The 22,253-nt window shown below is 40.4% G+C and overlaps 1 protein-coding gene across 4 annotated transcripts in view; it reads left to right on the top strand.

Moving 5' to 3' along the window:
• Positions 1 to 22,253, top strand: part of LARGE1 (LARGE xylosyl- and glucuronyltransferase 1) — a 285,324-nt gene that overhangs the window by 164,594 nt on the left and 98,477 nt on the right. For all 4 annotated transcript variants that reach the window (XR_010467740.1, XR_010467739.1, XM_065039545.1 and 1 more), the window contains one exon: positions 14,190 to 14,361. Coding sequence is in view for 2 of the 4 variants with exons in the window: in XM_065039545.1 (XP_064895617.1) it covers positions 14,190 to 14,361 (172 nt within the window). In the remaining 2 variants the exon portion in view is untranslated. The remainder of the gene's footprint in view (positions 1 to 14,189; positions 14,362 to 22,253) is intronic.

The raw sequence follows: 22,253 nt of genomic DNA, 5'->3' as shown, positions 1-22,253 counted from the left end.
CATCTCCTGATCAAGCAGTTCCACTGGATGTTGCAGAAGCTGCCATCCATAACAGTTTGTTTTCCCAGGACTAACTAGTAACCATCATGGATTATCACAGTTAGACTCTATTTGCATCGCACTGCCTGCAGATTTTAAATTGTTCAAGGGCAATGCATGGTTGTTTATTTGTTTAAGTAGTTCGCTATATGCCTCAGAGGCAGGCACACGAAGTTATAAAGCAGACATTACTTTCCTTCCTTCCTTTTCCACTTCATATGCAAGATCTAATTGCTACTAATGCAATACAGGATGTGAAACACAGCATCTGTTTATATTTACATTCATTTATGCAGTGGTAGGTATTCAATTAAAGTGTTTCTACAGTGCTGTGGTTTTGGTCAAATACTGTCACATGTTATGGTGGGGTTGCAATGCTCCTGCATTTCACCAGCTTTTTGTCTTTTCTGTGAACTTCTGTACATGTCAGTGAAGTAATAAGCATGGAGTGCCCGTTGCCTTTCTCTTTTAAAAAATTATTTCATGTCTGTTTTGTTGGTTTTTTGTTGGTTTTTAAGAGAAAGTGCAAATTTAAGATTCTGAAAACCAAAGCCTTTGGTCAAAACATTGTGCAGATTTTCCTAACTTTCAGGGCTTAGTTTTAGACTTGAATTTCCACATAATAATTGAGATCTTGTGTGTTTGCTGGTGAACATGCTGAATACTGGAGATGTGAAGTCTCAGGTGATAAAATATGCTTGTGGTTGTGACACAACGCTACCACGCTAAGAGCAGCGTCTTTTATCCATGGTTTTCAGTACAGATGACTGGCCATTAACAAGCCAAGCCTTGTAAGCCAAGATATTTTCCTTCAGACTGCTTGGGAGGAAATGAGTATCCACCGAGAAACAGATAGCAATTCAAGCTCCCTAGCACAGTGGAACCTTTGTGAAGTGATCAGAATCTATCCGTGCAGACTGAGTAGGCTAAGCAATACTTCCTCTGCTCTCCCAGTCCCTCTTCCACACAAAAGAAGCCATGTAGCACTACAAATTAAAAATAACTGTGTTCTCCCTTATTCAGGCCCAGATTATTTAAAAAAGAAAAAAAGTAATTTTATGTAAAATCACTCCGGGTCTTCAATTTTTGCCTATTCCAAACAGGCGGTGATGAAAGAAGTGCTGTGGAGATTGGTGAGGCTGGTCAGAAATTGGTCATGAGAATGGGAGTCATGGTGCCGTTAGTGACTTCCAGCGGTTGTTGTCGGCTTTGTGACATCTGGCTTTCATGGACAGCCTCACCTCTGACTTTGTCTGTGGAGGGAGGCAAGATGTGAAAGGTGGAATAGCTATATGCAGATTTTCGTATCATTGCTCCTTGGATTTACAAATGTTGGCAGTTAATTTAAGATTTGGAACTGTAAGAGTTTGGTGTATCAGGATGAAGCACAGTGTAATGCGAGAAAGTGCAGTATTTTCTGGGCCTCTTCCGAGGGCCCCGGTCCCATGGTGTTACATTGCACAGTGCTTCTGCTGCACAACTGGCTGTTCCAAAAGAAAGCCTCATGCCTGGCGTTATAAACTGCTTATACTTTCCTGCTGTTGCTGGTGTTTTGGAAACACTGGAGTTCTTTGTTAATTTTCTAATTTCTCTGTAACTATTGTGGGCTTTGCAGCTCCACCTTTTTATTGATTCTAGGGAAAAGCGGTACAGTCACTATGGACTACCTCCTCCAGAGAGCCAGGGTAAGCTGTTCTTTGTAACATATGCGAAGTGAGGAATAAGAAGCCAGCTCTCTTCTGCTGCCATCACCCACATTTGTGTCATAGTAGCTGACTGTGACATTTCAATAGCAAGGATTCCTGCTTGACGTTCAGCTTCTTAAACGTCACTCTGACTGCAGGAACATGTGCTGCACCTCCAGGGATGGCTCTTTTAATAGAGAATGGGAAAAGGATTAAAAAGCGCACATGGGATTTTCCAAAACTTATTGAGTTTGACAAAAATTATCCAATGTACTCTGGGAAAAAAGGAAGTTGAAAACACACAGTGCCTCAAACTGACTGCTACAAATATCGTTTGTGCCCAAGATATTGCTGTATCCCCATTACAGCAACTCCTTTCTAAGAACTTTATCATCCTTCCATGAGAATTGAAAACTTTTTGCTGTCTTAACCTTGTGTGGAAATTATTCGATACTTCGAGCTGCATAACATAGAATCACAGAATCACAGAATGTTAGGGATTGGAAGGGACCTCGACAGATCATCTAGTCCAATCCCCGTGCCAGATCAGAAACACCTAAGTATAGGTTGTATATCCTTGGTATTTGCTGTGGAGAGTTAATGGTCATCCTGTATTCCAGCACAATTTCTTTTCTTGGCACTAACAGATAAAAAGCTTGGAAGACTTGTAATGACTATGTTAATAGCTTTTCACTTGCCCATAAGGACACCTCCCTGTCATAGGGCATTCGATTACTGATAGAAGAGCAGCAGGGACTGTTCCAGGCATTCCTATTCGGGATTGGTATTCATGTGAGCATCTTATTAAAATGTTTAGTGAGCCTTGCTTTTAGATGTACAGAGACCTAAAGTGTATATATTTGTGTGTCTGATTGATAAGCTGAAGAAAGACAGCAGGCTGGAAGGACTCCAAGAATAACCTCGATTCAACACCAGGGAGCTGGAATTGTTAGAATTCATAATTTGTAAAGTGTTTGGCGTTGGCTTGTTCCTGTTCCTGAGAAACAACTGGAATTCAGGGACATGTTGCACAGTAGTGCAGATGTGAGCTCCTTCACAACGGAACGGTCCAGCGGGAAGCATAGGCAGAAAGTATTCTGAAGGACTAGGGCTGAAATCGTCATTCTTGTGGTGAAAAATGACCTTTGTCTTACCTGGGAGCACCTCTTTGTATGGCACTTTTTCACAGCACTGGAAATGACAAGCCATGCTGTGTGTCTGACGTAACACGAGCACACGGACAGTGAAGTCCCTCATCTCACAGATCTTCTGAAGCCATCTTAGCCTGGGTAGGGGCTTTCAGACTGATTTGGAGTTTAAGTACCTGCTTCAAAGGAAAGATATAGAATAAGATTATTAATTAGGTGCCTCTTTTGGAGTGACCTTGATATGAGAACATTTGAATTTCCACATTGTGAAATTTCATTTCTCTTAGTGGAGGTTTCACTTTTCAGATCAGACTGGCTCAATCTAGTTTAATTTTTTGAGGGTAAGATGATGGTGTCTAGGGCTCACCCTTTCAGCAACAAAGGTGAAAACTCAGCAGTGTTTCGATCCCCTGATAATTTTCCTATCTACTGTTCTGTTACTTCAGGTTTGACCCCTTTCACAGTTGAATAAATTCTACAGTTTTTGGCTGATACAGTTGAAAGCCTTTATAAAATTATTCCAGCTGTATTGTTTTAATCAGCCATTTAGGATCTGCGTTCACCTGTCTATCTGATTGCATTTTTATGTGATGGTCCTTCAGGTGAAACTATAAGATGACGTGGAATGAGGGTGATACTGGTGGCCTTAGCCCTCACACTGACAGTTTCAAGAAGTGTAAGAGATACATGCCTGCTACACAGACACTTCTTTAAACACAACTCATGCAAATTCACTGTTATCTGAAGTATTTGTCCAATACTTAACCAGAACCTGGGCAAGAAGCTAGACTGATGTCATGAACATCAAGCTCAATATTTCTTGCTTTGGAGGAGCCCAGCTTTCCCAAAAATGTCATTATTTTCTTCTGATTGTTTCTCTAGTTAGTGCTGCATTGTTTGAGAGACGTTTTATCTCTTTCTGGTAACAAAGAAAAATAACACTGTTTTCTCCCTCTTGTTGCATTCAGTTCTTCTTATACTTGGTTATTGTTAATATTGCTTGTTCGTAATTGTAATATGTTTTATCCTTTATTATCCTTTTTATCCATTATGTATTCCTAGAGCTTTTTAGTCTCCGGGAGTTTTGATGTATTACAATACTTACCATTGGAGAAAACAACACTGCTTCATGTAATTTTTGTTCTCTTGGAGCAATAATTGCAACATAAGAAGTTCCCACCACCTGGCCTCCGATCCTGCAGGATGGAGGATGACTTGTTTTCCTGCAAATTCTTCGCTTTTGCTGAAAGCAAGAGAAGTAATAGTTCTTTATGGGATATGGCATTTATTCCACCAGCTGGATGTGTGTTCCACCCACTGTCTCTTGGTGCAGCATTTTCAGCTGTTGACGTTTCACATTCTTGCTCTGAAAGCAGAAACAGTAAAAGTTTGAGGTCTGGAGAGAGGTGATTTTACTGGTGAGATGCCAGATAGTAGCTAGTGATTTCTTTCTGAATAGAAGAATGAATTATTTTTCTCTTCTGTGTGTCTGCTATGTTTTGACTTCACATTAGGATGTCAGAGGGCTGGCAGGAGCTGCATTCCCACATCCTTTCCACAAATCATCATCTTCTGCAACCCTGACTCCTGCATTGAAGTGCATTCTGTTTTGTATTGAATAAAAACAGAACGAGATGGGCAACAAAGATGAGTAAGGGAGTGGAGCATCTCCCTCATGAGGAAAGGCTGAGGGAGCTGGGTCTCTTTAGCTTGGAGAAGAGGAGAATGAGGGGTGACCTCATTAATGTTTACAGATATATAAAGGGTGAGTGTCACGAGGATGGAGCCAGGCTCTTCTCGGTGGCAAACAATAATAGGACAAGGGGTAATGGGTTCAAACTGGAACACAAAAGGTTCCACTTAAATTTGAGAAGAAACTTCTTCTCGGTAAGGGTGACAGAGCACTGGAACAGGCTGCCCAGGGGGGTTGTGGAGTCTCCTTCTCTGGAGACATTCAAAACCCGCCTGGACACCTTCCTGTGTAACCTCATCTAGGTGTTCCTGCTCCGGCAGGGGGATTGGACTAGATGATCTTTTGAGGTCCCTTCCAATCCCTAACATTCCATGATTCTGTGATTCTGTGAGATCTTTCAGTCTTAAAAGGGTTAGGAGTCTTTCCCTCAACATTTTTAAGTTTTGGTTGGGACTTTTTTTTTGCACAAGATAACTAATATTTTAGACGTGTAGCCTCCTGCCAGACATGACTTAGTGAATAACAGTCAGGGTAACTGTTGTGCTACCTTCTTTCATCATCTTTAAAAATGGACTTTTGGACAGAGTTCCGTAAGGAAAAAAATCCCACTTCAGATCTTTGTCACTGAGCTGAGGTTATTGTCTATCCAATATAACATGTCTTTATGCAGGAGATGGTGTTGCTTTTTGTTCTGGACAGTGCATCTTGATGACACCTGTTTAATATCTCGAGATCATACAAAATACACATTGTATGCCTCTAGACTTTGACCCCAAGAGCTGCATGGAAATTTGCCAGAACATGTAATGGCTGCAGCTAATGTGCATGTATTTGCATAGCCGCTAAAATTAAAAAGCTGGTAATTGTAATATTTTCATGGATTTGTATCTTCCCTGATGGATTACTACAAAGAGCTTGTTGATTGAGTTCACTAGCAATTAAAGGGAGCAGTTGGTCTTTCTTATCTTTCCTTGTAGGTGAAGTGAGAAGGGCATCCACGAGTTGCTTGTGATCACTGGCTATATTCTAGCCAGATCTACCTGTCAGTCAGCTTTTAGCAGAAAGCTCTGGCTTTCTGGCATTTTATCTAGTCCACCTTGTGTGTCTCTTTTCACTCATTCACTGACAGGCTTTATCTTATCTTCTAGGGAAGACTTCCACTTTTGCCTCTGCTGGAGAGGCAGGACTGGGAGGCTGTTGTTTGGTTTATTCTCACTGACCTCTCTCAGGATGGTCTGACCCTTGTATGTCTTCCACCCTGACTGCCACACTGAAAACCAGCTAGAGTTGAAGCCAAAAGTCCCAAAGGGACAAGAAACAGCACTAACGGAGACTGGCCAGACTTTCTGTTCTGCAGTCTCATCTTGCACAAATGAATAGAGAAAATAAAAGAGGGCATTCAGCATTTTGGACATAGCAAGGAACAGTGGAGAAAATTTAAAATGTCTCAGATGAGAGTTAAGAAAAGAGACTCAGTGTCAAATGGAAATTGGCCATTTGAGATTGGTGGGGCTAAGCAAGGAGGGAGGAATGGAAACCTTGTGGAGGAAAACTAGCCAAAGACCTAAGGAGGGAGAGTTAATCCTCAAACATGCAGGAGGTGAATCACCATTTGGTCATTTCTTTTCTGAAGATGCTATATGGCTGAATATCCCATTACCTAAATGGCAGAAACAACAAAAAAAAATCATTTTACTTTATGTAACAGCCTGCAGTTTCATCTGTGTAAAGCATGTTGGTTCCAAACACAGAGCACGATTTAACTCTTCGCACCCTCAGTTAATTTTGCTATTAAGGAAGTAGATTTGAAGAAGCGTTCTAAAATCAGGTTTTTCCCACCTGTCTGCCCTTTTGTGTGTAAGTGTGTGTTGGTGAGAGATTTGGAAAGAAAGAAGAAAAAAAAAAGTAAAAAAGTAAAAACAAGCATCAGTCAGGCTCTGTTACAGACATTGCTACAGAAATGAGAATTAATTTGCAGTTATTCTCCTTTGCTGTATGCTCATGCTGATTTGGGAGTTTTTGTTTGTTCTGCCTTTTTAATATCTAATCTTTATTTCCAGTTGTGGCTTGTTCCACATTTTCTGCGTTTACTCTACATTATCCAGGACCCAGAGGTTCAGATAATCATCCATTTCTATCTCAACCTTTTTACTCACTGCTATTTCTATCCAGACTTGTTGCATGTATATGTGGAAGATATCATCTGTTCATAAAGCAAGAGATGAGGCAGAATTCATTAAAGTCACCAGCACTTCTGTGATGGGTAAAAACAGCAGCAGTAAAGGCCAGCAGAAAGAGAAAAATAATTTTAGCAAAAGTGTATAAATTCCCATCTCCTGACAATTGTTTTTCGGTGTGAATTGTTATTATTTTTTTTAAATATTCAGGCACCAGAAATTCTGAATCTAGAAAAGTTACCCCGCTTTGCTGGATTTCTGGTTTCCTTGACAACCATTCATATAAATAGTAAGGACCTATTATGGGGGGAATATCAGTATAATCAAAACGTATGAATAACCTAGGAAAAACGTTAAATTCAAGGTTGAAGTTACAAGTTATCCAGCAAACATTAGCGGAAGAGTCTGGTTTTGATTAAATAAGTCTCTTCTGTTAATGTTTGCTGGATACCTGACAAGGATGGACCAAAGGCAGTGATTTTCCGAAGCTGAGATGCAAGGAGACTCCTTTTGACACTCCTCTGAGGAATGTCTTACAAGTGTCATTCACCTTCCTCCTCCAAGGCTCTTTGGTCACTTAGAATTGGTCTGTCTGTTTCACTTTTGATTCATTTTTTTAATTATTATGTTTAAAAAATAAATATGGTGTGCTGAATACACACATGAATGTTACCCACATTTAATTTTAACCTGTTGTTCTTCTCCTTTCTCAATGATTTGGTTAATCCAATCTCAGCAACAAGGTGTTGATATCATTCTCCTGGAAGCAAGAGAGTGAGAAAAGGGATCAGCCAGATGTCCCTGCAAAGAGTTTAAATATTGTGAGGTATAGTCAGTGTGAAATGGGAAAATATTTCCTGAAACTAACCCCGACCTGTGCTAGTGCTGCTGGAATTGTGACTCGGTTTTCATGATTGTGAGAAGAGAGATGGCAAAAATTCACAGCAGGATTAAGTTCTCCCTGTGTGAAATTGAAAAACAGTGATGAGTAAAACCGTGCATCAAGAAAAGTTCCTGTCCTGTGCCAGCAATACGATATTGTTTCTCTCCTCTCTCTTTATGCTTTGTATTGCAAAAATACCCCAACTTAGTAATATGATGGTCGCTAAAATGGTGACAGTATTTTCCTCGAGTTTCAAAACTACATGAAAGCCCCAGTTCCATGAGCTTTGTTGTAAATAAAGGTCACATGATTTAAAAAAAAAAAATAAAAATCCTGCTACTTCTAGCATTCATAGAAGCAGCAAAGCACTAAACAAGTAGTGAAAAAGCTGTGAAAACAACTTATCAGCTGTGTCTAGGAAGCTATTTATGCAGTCTAAGGAAGCAGCAATTTTTGAAGTTAGCTGAATTTCCAGGGCTGTTTTCCCGTGCCTGGGCCATTTGTATGGGCTGCCTGCAGACAGCAGCTGCCAAAGAATTTGGGTGGTCTTCCTCCACAGAGACCCCTCCAGCTGTAAGTTCTTGCACCATGGAGATTGCACTGGTTTTCAGATCAGAGTCAGATACAATTCAGAACAATTTATATATAATTCATGTAGGCCTACGACACTCTTCACGGTTGTGCTGTGGCCTGGATGTCTTGTGTTTTTTAAAGAACCTGAAGTTAGTTTACCAGCTGATTGATGAGGGGCCTGGAGCATCTTTCTTATGAAGAGGGACTGAGGAAGCTGGGTCTCTTCAGCCTGGAGAAGAAAAGGCTGAGATCTCATCAGTGTTTATAAACATCTTAAGGGTGGGTGTCAAGAGGATGGGACCAGACTCCTTTCAGTGGTGCCCAACGACAGGGTGATGGGCAACAGGCACAGACTGAAGCACAGGAGGTTCTATCTGAATATGAGGAGAAACTTCTTTACTTTGAGGGTGCCAGAGCACTGGAACAGGCTGCCCAGAGAGGTTGTGGAGTCTCCTCTGGAGACATTCAAAACCCACCTGGACACATTCCTGTGTGATCTGCTCTGGGTGAACCTGCTTTAGCAGGTGGGTTGGACTGGATGATCTCCAGAGGCCCCTTCCAACTCCAACCACTCTGTGATTCGGTGTGATTCTGTGATATAAGCTTCAGGGAGATGGTGCCTATGTTGAAATTGGTGAGAGCAAGCAGATGCTACATACTTTAGGAAATCCAGGTTTCCATCAGGTCATTCATTACAGAGCCTAGTTCATATCTCTCTTTATTTCAATCAGCATATTCTAGATTTCAAATCTTTTTTTTTGCAGCAAAACCTGTCGGGAAAGCTCTGGGAAAGCAGAATTACCTACATTCAAATTTCCACAGCTTTTTTTCTGACTCTTCCTATTTGCTACTTGCTGTTTCCCCACCACAGTGAATCCGCAGCCATTAAGTCCACGTGGTGGAGGGATTTAGGACTATTTGATCCTGTTTATTAGCCCACCTCTGACAGGGGTGCGTTCAAGTGGCACGTTCTACCTCCGGGCTGTTCCTCAGCCTGGAGCATCAACCCAGCCAGTCTGACCCTCAGGCTCTTGCAAGGTAGTGGCTTTAGTGCTATTTTGTGAAGTCAGCTGGGCAGAAAGGGTGTCTTTTATTCAGAGTGGGGATAAGGATATTATGTCATAGCTGAGGATTATTTTGATTGATTTTTTTTTTTCCAAGCACATCTAGGATAAGGCAGTGAATGTAGTGAGAAAATCAATAGAGTATTGAAGGTTGCATTTTTCCAGTGTAAAGTGTTTAAGGACATGCTGCTAGGGAAAACGCTTCATCAGCCAAACTTTCCTCATCTTATCATGCTGAACAGGAAGCACTTTTTGCAGCTCAGAGGGTGCTACAGTGCTATTTAATCTGTGGGACAGTGAAGAATTCTGTTAAACAAATGGAAAAAATATTATTTAACAGACAAGAGGGTCTGACAGGAAACTCATGAAGTTTAACAAGGAGCAGTACAAAGTCTTGCACCTGGGAACTACCAGAATATGCAGGGGGCCACACAGCTGGAAAGCAGCTTGGCAGAAAAGGACCTAGAGGTCCTGGTGGACACAAGGCTGAACATGAAACAGCGATGTGCCCTTGCAGCAAAGAGGGCCAATGGTAGCCTTGGCTGCATTTGGAAAGCATGCCAAGGGAGGTGATCCTACTCAGCACTAGTGAGGCCACACCTGGAGTGCTGGGTCCAGTTCTGGGCTCCTCAATACATGAGAGACATGGACAGGCTGCTGAGAGTCCAGTGAAGTCCACTAAGATGATTAAGGGACTGGAGCATCTCACATATGAGGAAAGACACAGAGAGCTGGGGCTTAGCCTGGAGAAGAGAAGGCTCAGGAGGATCTCATCAATGTATATAAATACCTGAAGGGAGGGTGCAAAAAAGACAGAGCCAGGCTCTTCTCAAAGGTACCCATTGACAGGGCAAGGGGCAGTGAGCACAAACTGAAACTCAGGAGGTTCCCTCTGAACATCAGGAAACACTTTTTACTGTGAGGGTGACTGGACACTGGCCCAGGTTGCCCAGGGAGACAGCAGAGCCTCTGTCCTTGGAGATATTCAAAAGCCACCTGGACATAGTCCTGGGAAACCCACTCTAGGTGGCCCTGATTGAGCAGGAGGGATTGGACCAAGTGACCTCCAGAGGTCCCTTCCAGCCTCAACCATTCTGTGATGCTGTATGGACTGAAATCTATTCCTCAGGAAAAGTCGGGAGAGATTTTCTTCTGGTAGGGAGGTAGTCAGGTTTGCTTAACTGGGGAAAGACTGCATTTGGAGGTGAAATGAAGTCTCAGGTTTATATAGCTTGCTAGCAAAAACTCTTGAGTACTTTGTTTAATGTTACTATCATATACACCCTCCCGATCCAAGAAGCACAAAAAGCCAGGTTGTTAGGTTGTCTGTCGATGTCAGTGCTTGAGGGAAGATGGTAAGTGATGACAGAAACGTGTACAGTCCTACAGAATCCTAGTTTGGCTTTCCTGTGCTTCTATGCTGGCTACTGTTTTTATGCTCCAGTCTGTGTATATATAAAACAGCACCAAGGTAAGACAGCAAATACATTATCTCTTTTCTTGTGCTTCACCTTACCACTCTGTTTATCATAATTTTGTTAATGCAGCAGAGAAAGGCGAGTGCAGCAAAATCATATTTGCAAACAAAGTATCTTAGCCTGTAAGACTGATGACCTTTAAGAGCACAAGATTTAAATAGAAATGTACTAATAATTGAATTAAATAATTGGGCTTTTAGCAAATAGGAAACTGTACCTCATCCTGGCATGTAACTTCAAGACGCATTTTTCTCCTCGCTCAACTAGAGCACCTGCCCTGTTCTGTTCCACAATTAGGCTTATGACTGGTACCCATCTCTGCACGCAACTTCCCACATATGTCTTTCTAAGAGCTTTGTTTCACTTTCCTGTTTTACTAACTCTGTTTTTTCTGTTCTTACCATACCTTCTAGGAATATGTGTTCTTTTAAGGCAACTCTGATCTAGCTTTTAAAGTAAATGACCGACAAGCATTCCATATATGGGCCATCTTAGCTATGCTAGAGAAAAAAATGGATGAAAACTTACAGAAAATATTTAGACAATATTTAGATAAATGGTTAAATGTTTTCAGTTGTTTCAAGGTGGACAGCTTGGAGGTTGCAGGATTTTGCAAGAGTTTGTGCTTAGGCCATCTTAATTATCTCAGACTGACACTTCTTAACTACTAAGCACCTATTCAACCATACTGTTCTTGTGTTTCTTTTAGTAAGACCATACGTAATACCCAGAGAGAGTGAGCCTTCACAGTGCTGGTGTGTAGCGTAAGGAGTTTCCTTGACAAAGAATTTGGAATGGTTACATTATTCATGAATAGCAGAGCAGCAAAGAAATTATGCTGGGTACTAATTAGGACCCCTGTTTATGTCTTAGTCAGCCCTGCATCAGAGAAGAGAAAACTGCAGATACATTGAACTGATTGGCAGTTCAAATTTCAACATACACTCAAATCAAACAGGTGCTAGCCAGCTGCGATGAACTGTTTGGAATAGGGACGGCTCCTTTCCTTTTCAAAAGCGATCCCTTCAGACAGCAGGCTTCAGGATGGCAGGCTCTTGGCTCCTGTGTGCCAGGCAAGGTTCTCTTCCCTACAGTGGTGTTACATGTTGGGAATCTCGACAGCAAAGAAAGTAATTGCTCCTTGGAGGTGATTCTTACTTTTCCAGACAGCTTTTACCTTCCCTGCTTGTCTTGGGCTATCCATGTGACGTCTGAGACCCTGCCTTATTAGGCTCATTTACATAAGCATATTAGGAGTTACTCTAGAGCAGAATTGCATTTGTACTAATTAAATGAAGGACATGCCATCCCAAATTAATAACATCGGGATGGGTAATAATAAAAGCAAACTCGAGTCTGTAAAATTACTGTAACTCTTTCAGAATGTCAGTATGACAAGAGAGCTGATCTCCATGGCTGGTCTAGCACAAAGATGTCCAGTGGCAGATCGCAATAGATATGCAGAGTTTGAGGAGGTGGAGTAAATACTGCCTTGCTGACACCTTGATGTGATGCTCCATTCCTAGGGCCATCATGTGGAAGAGCTAGGACCACAAGTAACTAGAGTTTTGAGGGTATGGATTTGAAATTATTCCTGTTGCACACATAGAAGAAATTTCTGGGGAACACTGAGGTTCATTTTTATACAACTAGAGACTTAATATTGTCGTATATGTGGGAGACAGAAGCTAAATTTCTCTTCTAAGGACCATACAAATGAGAGAGAAAGCAAGCAAGAAAAAATGAAATAAGCATGATGGCTCTTTAGACTCATAAATAAAACCACGCTCCCTGTTACTTCACTCTCTAAGTGCTTTCATAGTGGTTTGTACCAGAGTCCTAGCATTCCTTGCTTGTGCTACTTCTGGCATTCTACAGTGCAAGTTCTATAGAGAGCACGAGTAAATAATACATAAATGCGTGTAGGTGACAATGTCAGCCAGTGGCCACATACAAATTATATGTACAGACAAGAGAACACAAATAGATAACTTAAAAAAAAAATCTTCACACTTCAATTTGCATTTGCTGTTTTGGGGTTGTTTTAAGATACCATACTTTTTCTACCTTTCCTCTTAAAAGTTGCATGTTGTTTTAAAGGGAAAAGAGCAGGTCAGCTTACATTGGCCGAGGCCTTGTTACTTTATATTCAAAAATAAATGCACTGTAAATAGCTCTTATTAGCCTTTTTTCAACACTTCTTCCAACATCCAAATAAAGTTTAAGAACCCTTTCTATTACAGGAAGGTTTTCTTGAAGTATTTTGGAGTAAATGAGCTCCTCTGTGCAAAAGCTGTTTCACATAACAAACTTTACAATGACAAGACAGTTAAACAGCAAAATAAATCTTCTCAGTTTTATGAATGTGCTTAGTTTCTGCCTACTTTCTCCAAAGTATAATGTGCCAGGACAAATCCTAAAATCTGCCTCAGGTCCCCTGTAGACAAAATACTAATTGACATTAATGGGAGCATGACTCAGGGGAAGACTTGAATCTGAGAATTGTACTACATGCTCTTTAAAACATTAAACGAGGAGATTCAGAGAGTGTAGTAGGAACTTTTCAAAAACTTCTATATCCCACTTTCAGCAGTGACTTCTAAGATTTGAGAATTTGAGTTGCACAGAAAGAAAAAGAAACATAGCTCATGGAATATCCTAGTGCCAGTAGTACAATGAAATATTGAGTTTCTTCTCCCAGCTTGTCGTAGAAGCTGTAGAAATGTTCTATTTAGCCCCTGCTGAACAAATGTAAATGTTTGGGTTTGCCTCTTCAATACATAACAAACAAAAAGTGTGCTTAAAAATGTTCTCTCACTTTCTCCACATTCGAGCATGTCTCTGTGTTGTCACTAGTTCTATAGGTAAAGATGTGAGGCTTAAGGAAAATCGGAGTTTTTAAGAATCAATTTTTTTTGCAATTTTCTGGCACTTTTTTCCCAATGACTGGCCCTTTGAAATTCTAACCTCCAAATCTGTAAGAAACAACAGGAAAATAAGTCACGTTTGTTACTTCTCCTTCAGAGTCAGAAAGTTCTGGGAGTGGCAAACACAGATGTTTTTGTTTCGTTTGAAAATGAAAGCAATATATGATACACCTGAAGTTTTGTTTTAAAAATATATTTCAATTTTGTTGGAATATGTGGATGTCTCAGAACGGATTGTGCCAGGTTGGAAAGGCTCAACTGATTTTAATTATATTGTGAAAAGCAGTTGCTTCAAATAACTTGTTTTTTTCAAGCTTTCCGAAACTTCAGCATATTTCAGAGCTTCTGAAGTTAATTTAAAAGTAGGGGTTGAGATTAATATTTCCACCTGGCATTTTGTGGTGTTGTATTGCTGATACTCCGAGATCTTCCAGTGTTACAGGAAGCTGGGGTCAGGAAGCGTTTCTCCCTCTAATTAAGATTCTTTTTTCTTCCTCTTTCCCACTTCCCATTTCCTGTCAGTCGGAAGTGTCTTGGATCCCCAACAAACACTACTCTGGGATTTACGGGCTGATGAAGTTGGTTCTGACTAAGACTCTACCTTCCATTCTTGAGCGAGTCATTGTCCTCGACACAGACATAACATTTGCCACTGACATTGCTGAGCTATGGGCCGTCTTTCACAAGTTCAAAGGTATTTTAATGATTTTTTTACTGTCTTTATTTGTGGGGGAGGGAGAATAGTAATGCAAACAGTCCAACAGGGGTAAAAGGGCTATCTGAGCTTTGTTAAATGTTTTCACTCTTTCGATCTTTGGTGTTTCAATATAATTGTTCTGTTCGTGAGCTCTTTCCTCAACAATGTTCCTTATAGAATGATTGGCATTTATTATCTGTGTAGTTTGTTTTATTCGTCTAATTATTTGTAACAGGTGAGAGCTTGACAATACGTTAGATGATAAAGAATTATGAGGATGCTGCAGCGAGCTACCATTCAAGCACCTGTTGGTGGTCAATACTTGAAAGAACTTGTTTTATATTACTTTTTATTAATAAAACCTAATTATTACTTGCAGCGTAACTCCTCCATGTTACAACTGGAAGTGAATGAAGTTAGGATCATACTTGGATGGTGGAGGAGGATGAAGGGGGCAGATTTAGACAACTGAATAGAAATAAATTACTGCTTGCTCTTCTTAATTAGTTGATCAAGGGCTCTGGAATTGAAGTATCCACCTAAAGGACTTTTCTCTACCTATACCCATTTTTCCACAGTTCCTTGAAAAACTCCTTGATAATTTGACCGAAAAAGGATGCTTTCAATGTAACTGTATAAGGACATGATCACAAAAAAGTTCCCCACTACCCAGTCACAAACCAGAGCACTTTCCTGGCTAACACACTGCTAAAACCATTTAGTTCTCCCAGGCTCCACTGTTGCCTGCTTTTGATTTCAGAGTCATAGATGTGACCGGTTGTTCTTTCTTACCCTCGGAATATGTATTGGAGTGCTGGTAAGTGCAGAGGCATTCCAGTATCCTGGTTTGAAGATTTACAGCCCCATAAAACTGTAGCCTTGATGCATATCATCAGCTCTCTTAAAATCACCTCAAGCAAAGTCAACCTAAGCAAATGGGACCATTTATTTACAGAAGCGAAAATAAACCGCTCTGTTAGAAAGGTGACAGAAAAAAGAGCACATTTACTGTACTTAGCCCATACTGAAATCCACAAAGCCTCTTTGCTTTTCCCAGTGCTCAGCTAATGGGCAGGAGCTGTTATCTTCAGCTCTGCAGTCAAGAAGTGTGTTCTAGTGTTTGCTTCTCCGTGTATTTTTTTCCTTTCCCTTACAGAATCATAGACCCATAGAATAGTTTGGGTTGGAAGGACCTTCAAAGGTCATCTGGTCCAACCCCCTGCCATGAGCAGGGACATCTTCAACCAAATCAGGTTGCTCAAAGCCCCGTCCAGCCCGGCCTTGAATGTCGCCAGGGATGGGCCATCTACCACCTCTCTGGGCAACCTGGGCCAGTGTTTCACCACCCTCAGTGTAAAACATTTCTTCCTCATGTCTAGCCCTTCTCTGGACATATTGATGTCTTCAGCAGACCAGAAGCAATCACTTTTATACTTAACTGAGCTATTCACAAACTTGCTTCATTAAGGAATATAAAGTTTTTTCCTTCTCTTCAGGTGCTGTTCAAACCTCTTCACCAAGCCTTTCCCTACACTGAACCTTGAGTTTCGTATAAACATATACATTGACAACCATAGTTTACAGAAATGTATGCATGGGGAGTAACGCTGTGCTATTGTACTGGCTTACTGCATGCTATTGTCCCATGAATAGTAATATTTTACTGAATATGGTATATTAGCATAATGTAGCAGGTACAGAAATGTGTATAAACTGAAGTTGGGCATAGAGCACTGTATGGTCAAAGATAGCAAAATCTGAATTGAGACAATGAGGGGGATCATCTCCTTGCTTATATTTTGTGTCATAGTTTCAATGAAGGTCCCTTGCTTTTTACTGGGGAAAGAAATCAAGCATAAAGACTGCTTACAAAGAAGGGGATATGGAGCAGAGTCAGGCCTAAGATTGAAAAAAATACAAATAGAAAACGCAGAAACGTGGAGAAGGATAATTACTGGAAGTCAAAAAGTGGATATAAGTCAATCTCCATAGATTCAGGCAAGCTTGTTCAACTGATTAGAGCTATGTAAAGCTCTCAGTTACACATGAAGACAGAATTCCTGTGCTGTGTCAGCCCTCATAACATTTGTATCACAACTCCCAAATGTATGATTTTGTAAATGGTCCAGTCTGTCTTTTTAATTCCAGCTGACCACCCGCTTCTCCACAAGTTTTTAATCCTGGCAATAAACTGATCAGTGTCTACATCTGGGCATCTCCTAGATGGTCATGCACAAAGAAAGAATTAATGGGACAATTCCATAGTCCCAGGAGTTGATCAGGGTGGGAGAGGACTTTGGGAAGGCACATATGCCCAAAACACTGAGCCTAAATGTTGGGAAGGAGGGAGAAATGAAAGTGCCTGAGCGCAAGCTTGTGTCCCAGCCTATATCATAGGGTGCAGTCCTGTTAGGCAAAGACTCAGTGGACATGAATCATCCTGGAAAGCAGGGGCAAGTAAACTGGAGAGATGCTGTTGCTCTTTACTGCTTTGTAAAAGATTGGTTAAATCATATGGTCAATTTGTCCTCAGTGTCTTTTTATTTCTCTACCAGCATTACAAAAGATTCAAATGATGTCTCATATCATTAGCCCCAAATATTCCTCTAAACGATCTGTTTTTAAACTAATGTTTTGATCTCGTCCTTGTTTCTCCCTCAGAAGCTTCAAGCAAATTTGTGAAGTTTTCTAGTGTGCTTTTTGAATTATTACTTAAACAGAAGAGAAATAGAACTCCCATGAAGAGAAGTTCTGCTCTCCAAAGGACCCTGACACTACACCCAACTCCAGCTTGGAGGACAACTTTAGAACCAGAGGCTCTCTTTCTAGAATTGTAGGAGTAGTGAATATAAACCTGCTTGCACCAGGATGTTGTCTGAGCATATAGAAGAATTTTTCACATCAGTGCTGGAAAGGCAAGAGCTTCCTTCTGTGGGTTGCTGCAGGGCAGCCGATAAGATGGTCCAGCACAGCCTCTTGCAATTTACAGCCACACAGATCAAGAGAGAAGGTCTGTGATTCTTTCTGTGCCCAGGAAGACTTTTCTTCCAAGCAAAAATAGTGACAAAGAGACACCAGTAGCTCAGATTCCTTTTTTTTCTAAGACACCAGACTTGGAAGACACTCAGATTCAGGATTGTCTTGCAACATAACCAGGTCCAATTTCCTGTATAGAAAAGCCCATAGCATGTTTTAAATAGCACCTGCCATACCCAGTATCCTTGTTCTGCAAAGGTTCTTCTTCCTGTCGTCTTAAGAGTTGCTGAAAAGATCAGACACTTGCATAGTAACTTAATATTTTAGGTGGTGAAGCTCCTATTACATTCACTCTGTAGATGGAAAAAAGGGAGTAGGATTCCTTTGTAAGTTATTGCTCTTCTGCCCTTTTCTGATAAGCTCTTTGCATACACCCTTACAATAAATGATCCAACTATTCTGTGACTGAGTGCAGAAATTAGGGCTGTATATACGTGATTTTATTTGAAAATCTCTCCTTTGAAGTAGTGACCTTAGGCTTTGGAAGAAATTCACCCCTCTCCTCGGTAGTCTGAAACAGGGTCTCTCAAGCAATGTAACATTTAAAAATTTCTCTGAGCAGTTACTGTGGGTTGTATAATTATTATTCCTTTTATATGCAAGCTTCAATCTCTATGCATAAATATGTCTTTGGGAACTAGTAACTTAAATTTCAGGAGCCAGATCCAGCTTTTCAGCTGGGATTTGGACATTTCTGCTTTAGCCTCATTCTCTCTTGCTCTCCCAAAGATAGGCAGTCTGTTTCTCTAGGACAGATAAATACCTCCAAAATACTGACTTCAAAGGTGTGAGATTGCAGCCAGTCTGGTGAAGATAACCTGTCAGGCATGTTTTCTTTGACACAGTTGACACTGATTATGTTTTCTATTCATCTTTCACTGGATTTTGACAGTTCTAAACTTGAGAAGGCATCTAGCCTAAGGGCAGAAGAGTGGGACTGTAGATCATATGCGTTCTTGGATGAAGTGCTGCAAAGTGTTTCAGACAGCAAGGATTAGTGTAACCAATATGCTTTTATTGCAGAAATTGTGTGAATTCTTCTGAGAACAGAGTCAGTCCGAAGCTATGCTCCCTGCCATCTATCTTAAAGTTCTTTTAAAGGCCACATCGGCTAATTGTTTTATTATTCTTCTCACCCAAACTCTCGGTACTGAAATGTGGGTTCTTTTTTCCAAGCTTCTGATTTTTGACTTTAGCTGTATGTTAAATGTGGATTCTCAAGAGCTTTCATTGTAAATGGTATTGTGAATTTATTTGGGACCTGACTGTAACAGTCACCACAATTATCTGTGTTACAGGTTGCGGTTCCGGTCAGGATCACAGCCTCTTAGTGCACATATAAATAGCAAGAGACCGTCTTTGTGCTTTACCTGCTGTCAGGTGACAATTCTTGTGTCTGCCTGGTTCCTTTGGGCCATTGCTATGTATGAGTCACAGCTGAGACCCACAAATGAGGCCTGAATAATCCCTGTAGAGATCAGTGTTGAGGGACTCTGTGTTAAGTTCAATGGCACATTAAGGGCATTATGGTATTTTTAAGTACACGTGGGAGCTCAGATGTTATATTGAACTGTGATGTCCTATTATTACATTTCAGTCTCACGATCTGGATAGCTGATATGACACACATTTTAAGTGCTTTTAAACAACAGAGACTGAATAGTACATAACTAGCGTATTTCAAATAACTACTTGTAGATTAAGTCATCCAAAGAATATAAACTACAATTCGTGTTCATCTGTGCAAGTAAGTCTTCTCTGGAAAGCTGATGAAGGCAGTAAGGTGGAATCACCTACCTCCATTAACCAAGCATCCAAGAAGGAGAAATAGCAAGCTTGATAGGAAGACTGAGATGATTCCCATATTCATACTTTGCATGAATAAATACACATTTTGGAAGCTGTTTGCTTTGTGTCAGGAGATCAAACAATGAGAAAAATCCATACTGACATCAAAAATACCAGAAAAGGTCAACAGTGATTTTGGTGCAGGATCAAGTGCCCACAGCTGAAAAGGGATTGGCATATAGTCAATCCCAAACTTTAAATTTGCACACACTCAGTATGTGGGTGATTTGGCATATTGCTCTGCAGAATGCCTGAGGTAACGATGTAGCTTCATGCTATTTTTGCAGCTTCTTCAGGAAAAAGAGCAAATAAAAAAAACAAAAATCACAACCATCACAAAACTCAACATCTCATGTAGGTGGTTTAGTAATGATATTCCTACAAGAACTATTATGCATAAGGTTGTAATATGAAATGCATGGATAACTTTTTTATTTGTGTGTGAATTTAGTGTGCCAGAAAGTTGAGTGCTGATGGCAATGGTGAGAGTCAGGCAGAGTCAGCAGGTGCTGTATAAATTTTCCTCAATTTGACTCTATCAGTGAAGCCTCCTTTTAATAAACTATACCTGTCATAGACCTAGGCTCTTCTGCAAAGATTGCACTTTTTATAGGTATACCCTCATTGTGGTGATGTAAAATATTCAGTTGTTGCCAAGATTAAAAATTGAAATTCATTGTCACCTATGGCTGAAGCCAGGATTTGAGCCACAGAATTCGTTCTGGGCAGGTTCTGTAGTCCAGTCTGCCAGTTTACACTGAGTAAATCATTAAAGCTTCCATGGATCATTTTGAGACAGGATCTCTGCAGGCTGTAGCACTGTTTGTGTTAAACCCTGCAGAGATCTTTCTGTTCCTTCTGGTCAGTACAATAGGTTTTCTTTTCTTACTAATCAAGAGGAAAGCATTAGCAATGTGCACCTCAGTGTGTGTAAAAATCCATGGTATGAGTCAGTCCTTTCGTGAAGGAAACAGGATCACACTGTAGCAGAGTGCAATAATAAAATTGTCAGGAAGCCATTAAAATAGCTTAAATTTTTCTGAATTTTTATAGGTGTCTAAAAAGGCCGAATGGCACTTGTCTTTGCTCATAAAAGGAACATCTGTTAGTTTCTGAAAGATTTGTGTAAGTGTTTAATGGTGAGACTACAGTACATAGCTCATCCTAGGGTTGTTCCGCAAATGAAATACATTTTATCTTTGAAAAGGTCCCTGTGGAGACTCTATCTGCTTAAGATTTTCTATTCCTGATTGTTATATCGTGGTGTTTTCTTCTTTTCTGCTGCAGAAGCTTTGAAGCTTCACTGATAAAAAATTCTATTTGTTAGCTACAGCTGATAGAAATGTTGGGGTTTGTCATGCTCCTCTGTCTTAGGACGCTGTTGTAATCATCTGTGTGTGAAACTACAGGAGTGAACACTGATTTATCTTGGTGAAGAGCTGAAGAAAGTAAGGATTTAGGATATTCATAAAAAAGACAAGTTTCTAACTGTGACTGGAGGTTAATTTGGCTGATTTTAATTAGGAGAGGATCAAGCAAAAAGATGGGACTTACTGATTCTTTAGGTCTAGGTAAAAACACTTCTGTCTCTCCATACTTGTCAGATACACTGTCTGGCTGGAAGGTTTTTTTTCCTTTTCCTTTTTTTTCCTCTCTCTTTTTTCTTTTTTTCCTAATTGCAGTTTGCTTTACTATGATATTCCTTTATCGAGGAGGCACTATGTAAGAAAGTTGACCTCAGTAAATGAGCTCCAGGGGAGAAAGTTTATTGTATGGTCAGCATATGCACATTGTAGTTTATGGGTTTTAATGTGACAAGGGACATAATCAGAAAATTCTGATTATGAATTACTGCCAAAATAGAATGGCTGCAGTTTCTGAAACATCTGTAGTTCTTTTTTAGCTGAATGGTTCTTTGTCTCTTTCTGCCACGAGGCAGAATTATTTAGAGGTGAAAGGCCAACAGTGCACAGAAATTGGGTATAACTCATGGTGGGGGAAAATTATAAAATCAAGTAAAATAAAAGATCTGGGTTCTTTATTTTTCCATTTTGATTTCCAAGGGATGTGCTTTGGTCACGTTTTCAATCTTTTTCCCATGGGGGCTAGGAATGTTGCAATTGAAAATGAAAGATGAAATTCTTTTGCCATCTTTTGATTCCACAACTGGAGTTTTCAAAATGAAAACCCACAATATAAAACAAGATTTGTACTAAAATCTTGTTGGCAACACTGAAATGGTGAGGACTTCTTTCTGCCTTCTCAACACCAACCTAGTGCATTATTTTTCTCCAGTCTTTGTTAACCTGCCACTCATTCTACAGCTGCCTTTTTGGCTTGGGTGCTATTATGCATCAAACACCAAACTAAACATTGTATGACTCACACAATGTTAAAGCAAAATGCAGTTTCTGTCGCCTCTGAGCTCTTTCTTCGGGATTTAAAGAGACTTTAATTCTGTTAATCTCAAGTACTCCAACTGTGGAGAATGGATGTTAGAGCTTTTTGAATTGCCTTGCAAATGTTTATTGAGAAAAATCTGGGCAGAGCACGGCATCAGAGGAGCAAAGTGCAGATCCCCATACCCCTTGACTAGCAGAAGCTGTGACTTTCCAGAAGCTAGAAAATCCAGCTCCCAGAGGATAGATGCTGGGAGAAGGAGCATTTCTGCTTAATGTATTTGTTCTTGGTGGAGGAAAAGTGCGTTTCTGGGAACACCAGTAGGCTGTGCTGAAATGAAAACCTATGAGAACAGTGGGAGGGAACAAACTGAGGAGGAAAGTAATAAGAACCCCCCATCCCAGCTAAAGAGGGGAAATCAGTCAGGAGTTTTTGTCCAGTGAGAAATGTTTTGCATTGATGGTTTTCTCCTGCAATCTGTTCGCCTTCTTCTGCAATAATAAACATGCTACTCCCCAGATACATTTAGTAGCTCTGCCCCATCAGCTCACAATTTGTTTAATTGTATGTTTTTCTAGAGGGCTATTAAAATAACCCCAGACTCC

Source organism: Columba livia, chromosome 1, assembly GCF_036013475.1.
Source record: "Columba livia isolate bColLiv1 breed racing homer chromosome 1, bColLiv1.pat.W.v2, whole genome shotgun sequence".
In the NCBI taxonomy this organism is placed as follows: domain Eukaryota; kingdom Metazoa; phylum Chordata; class Aves; order Columbiformes; family Columbidae; genus Columba; species Columba livia.
The sequence above is the reverse complement of the archived record's forward strand: the minus strand, read 5'-3'. Positions and strand labels throughout refer to the sequence as shown.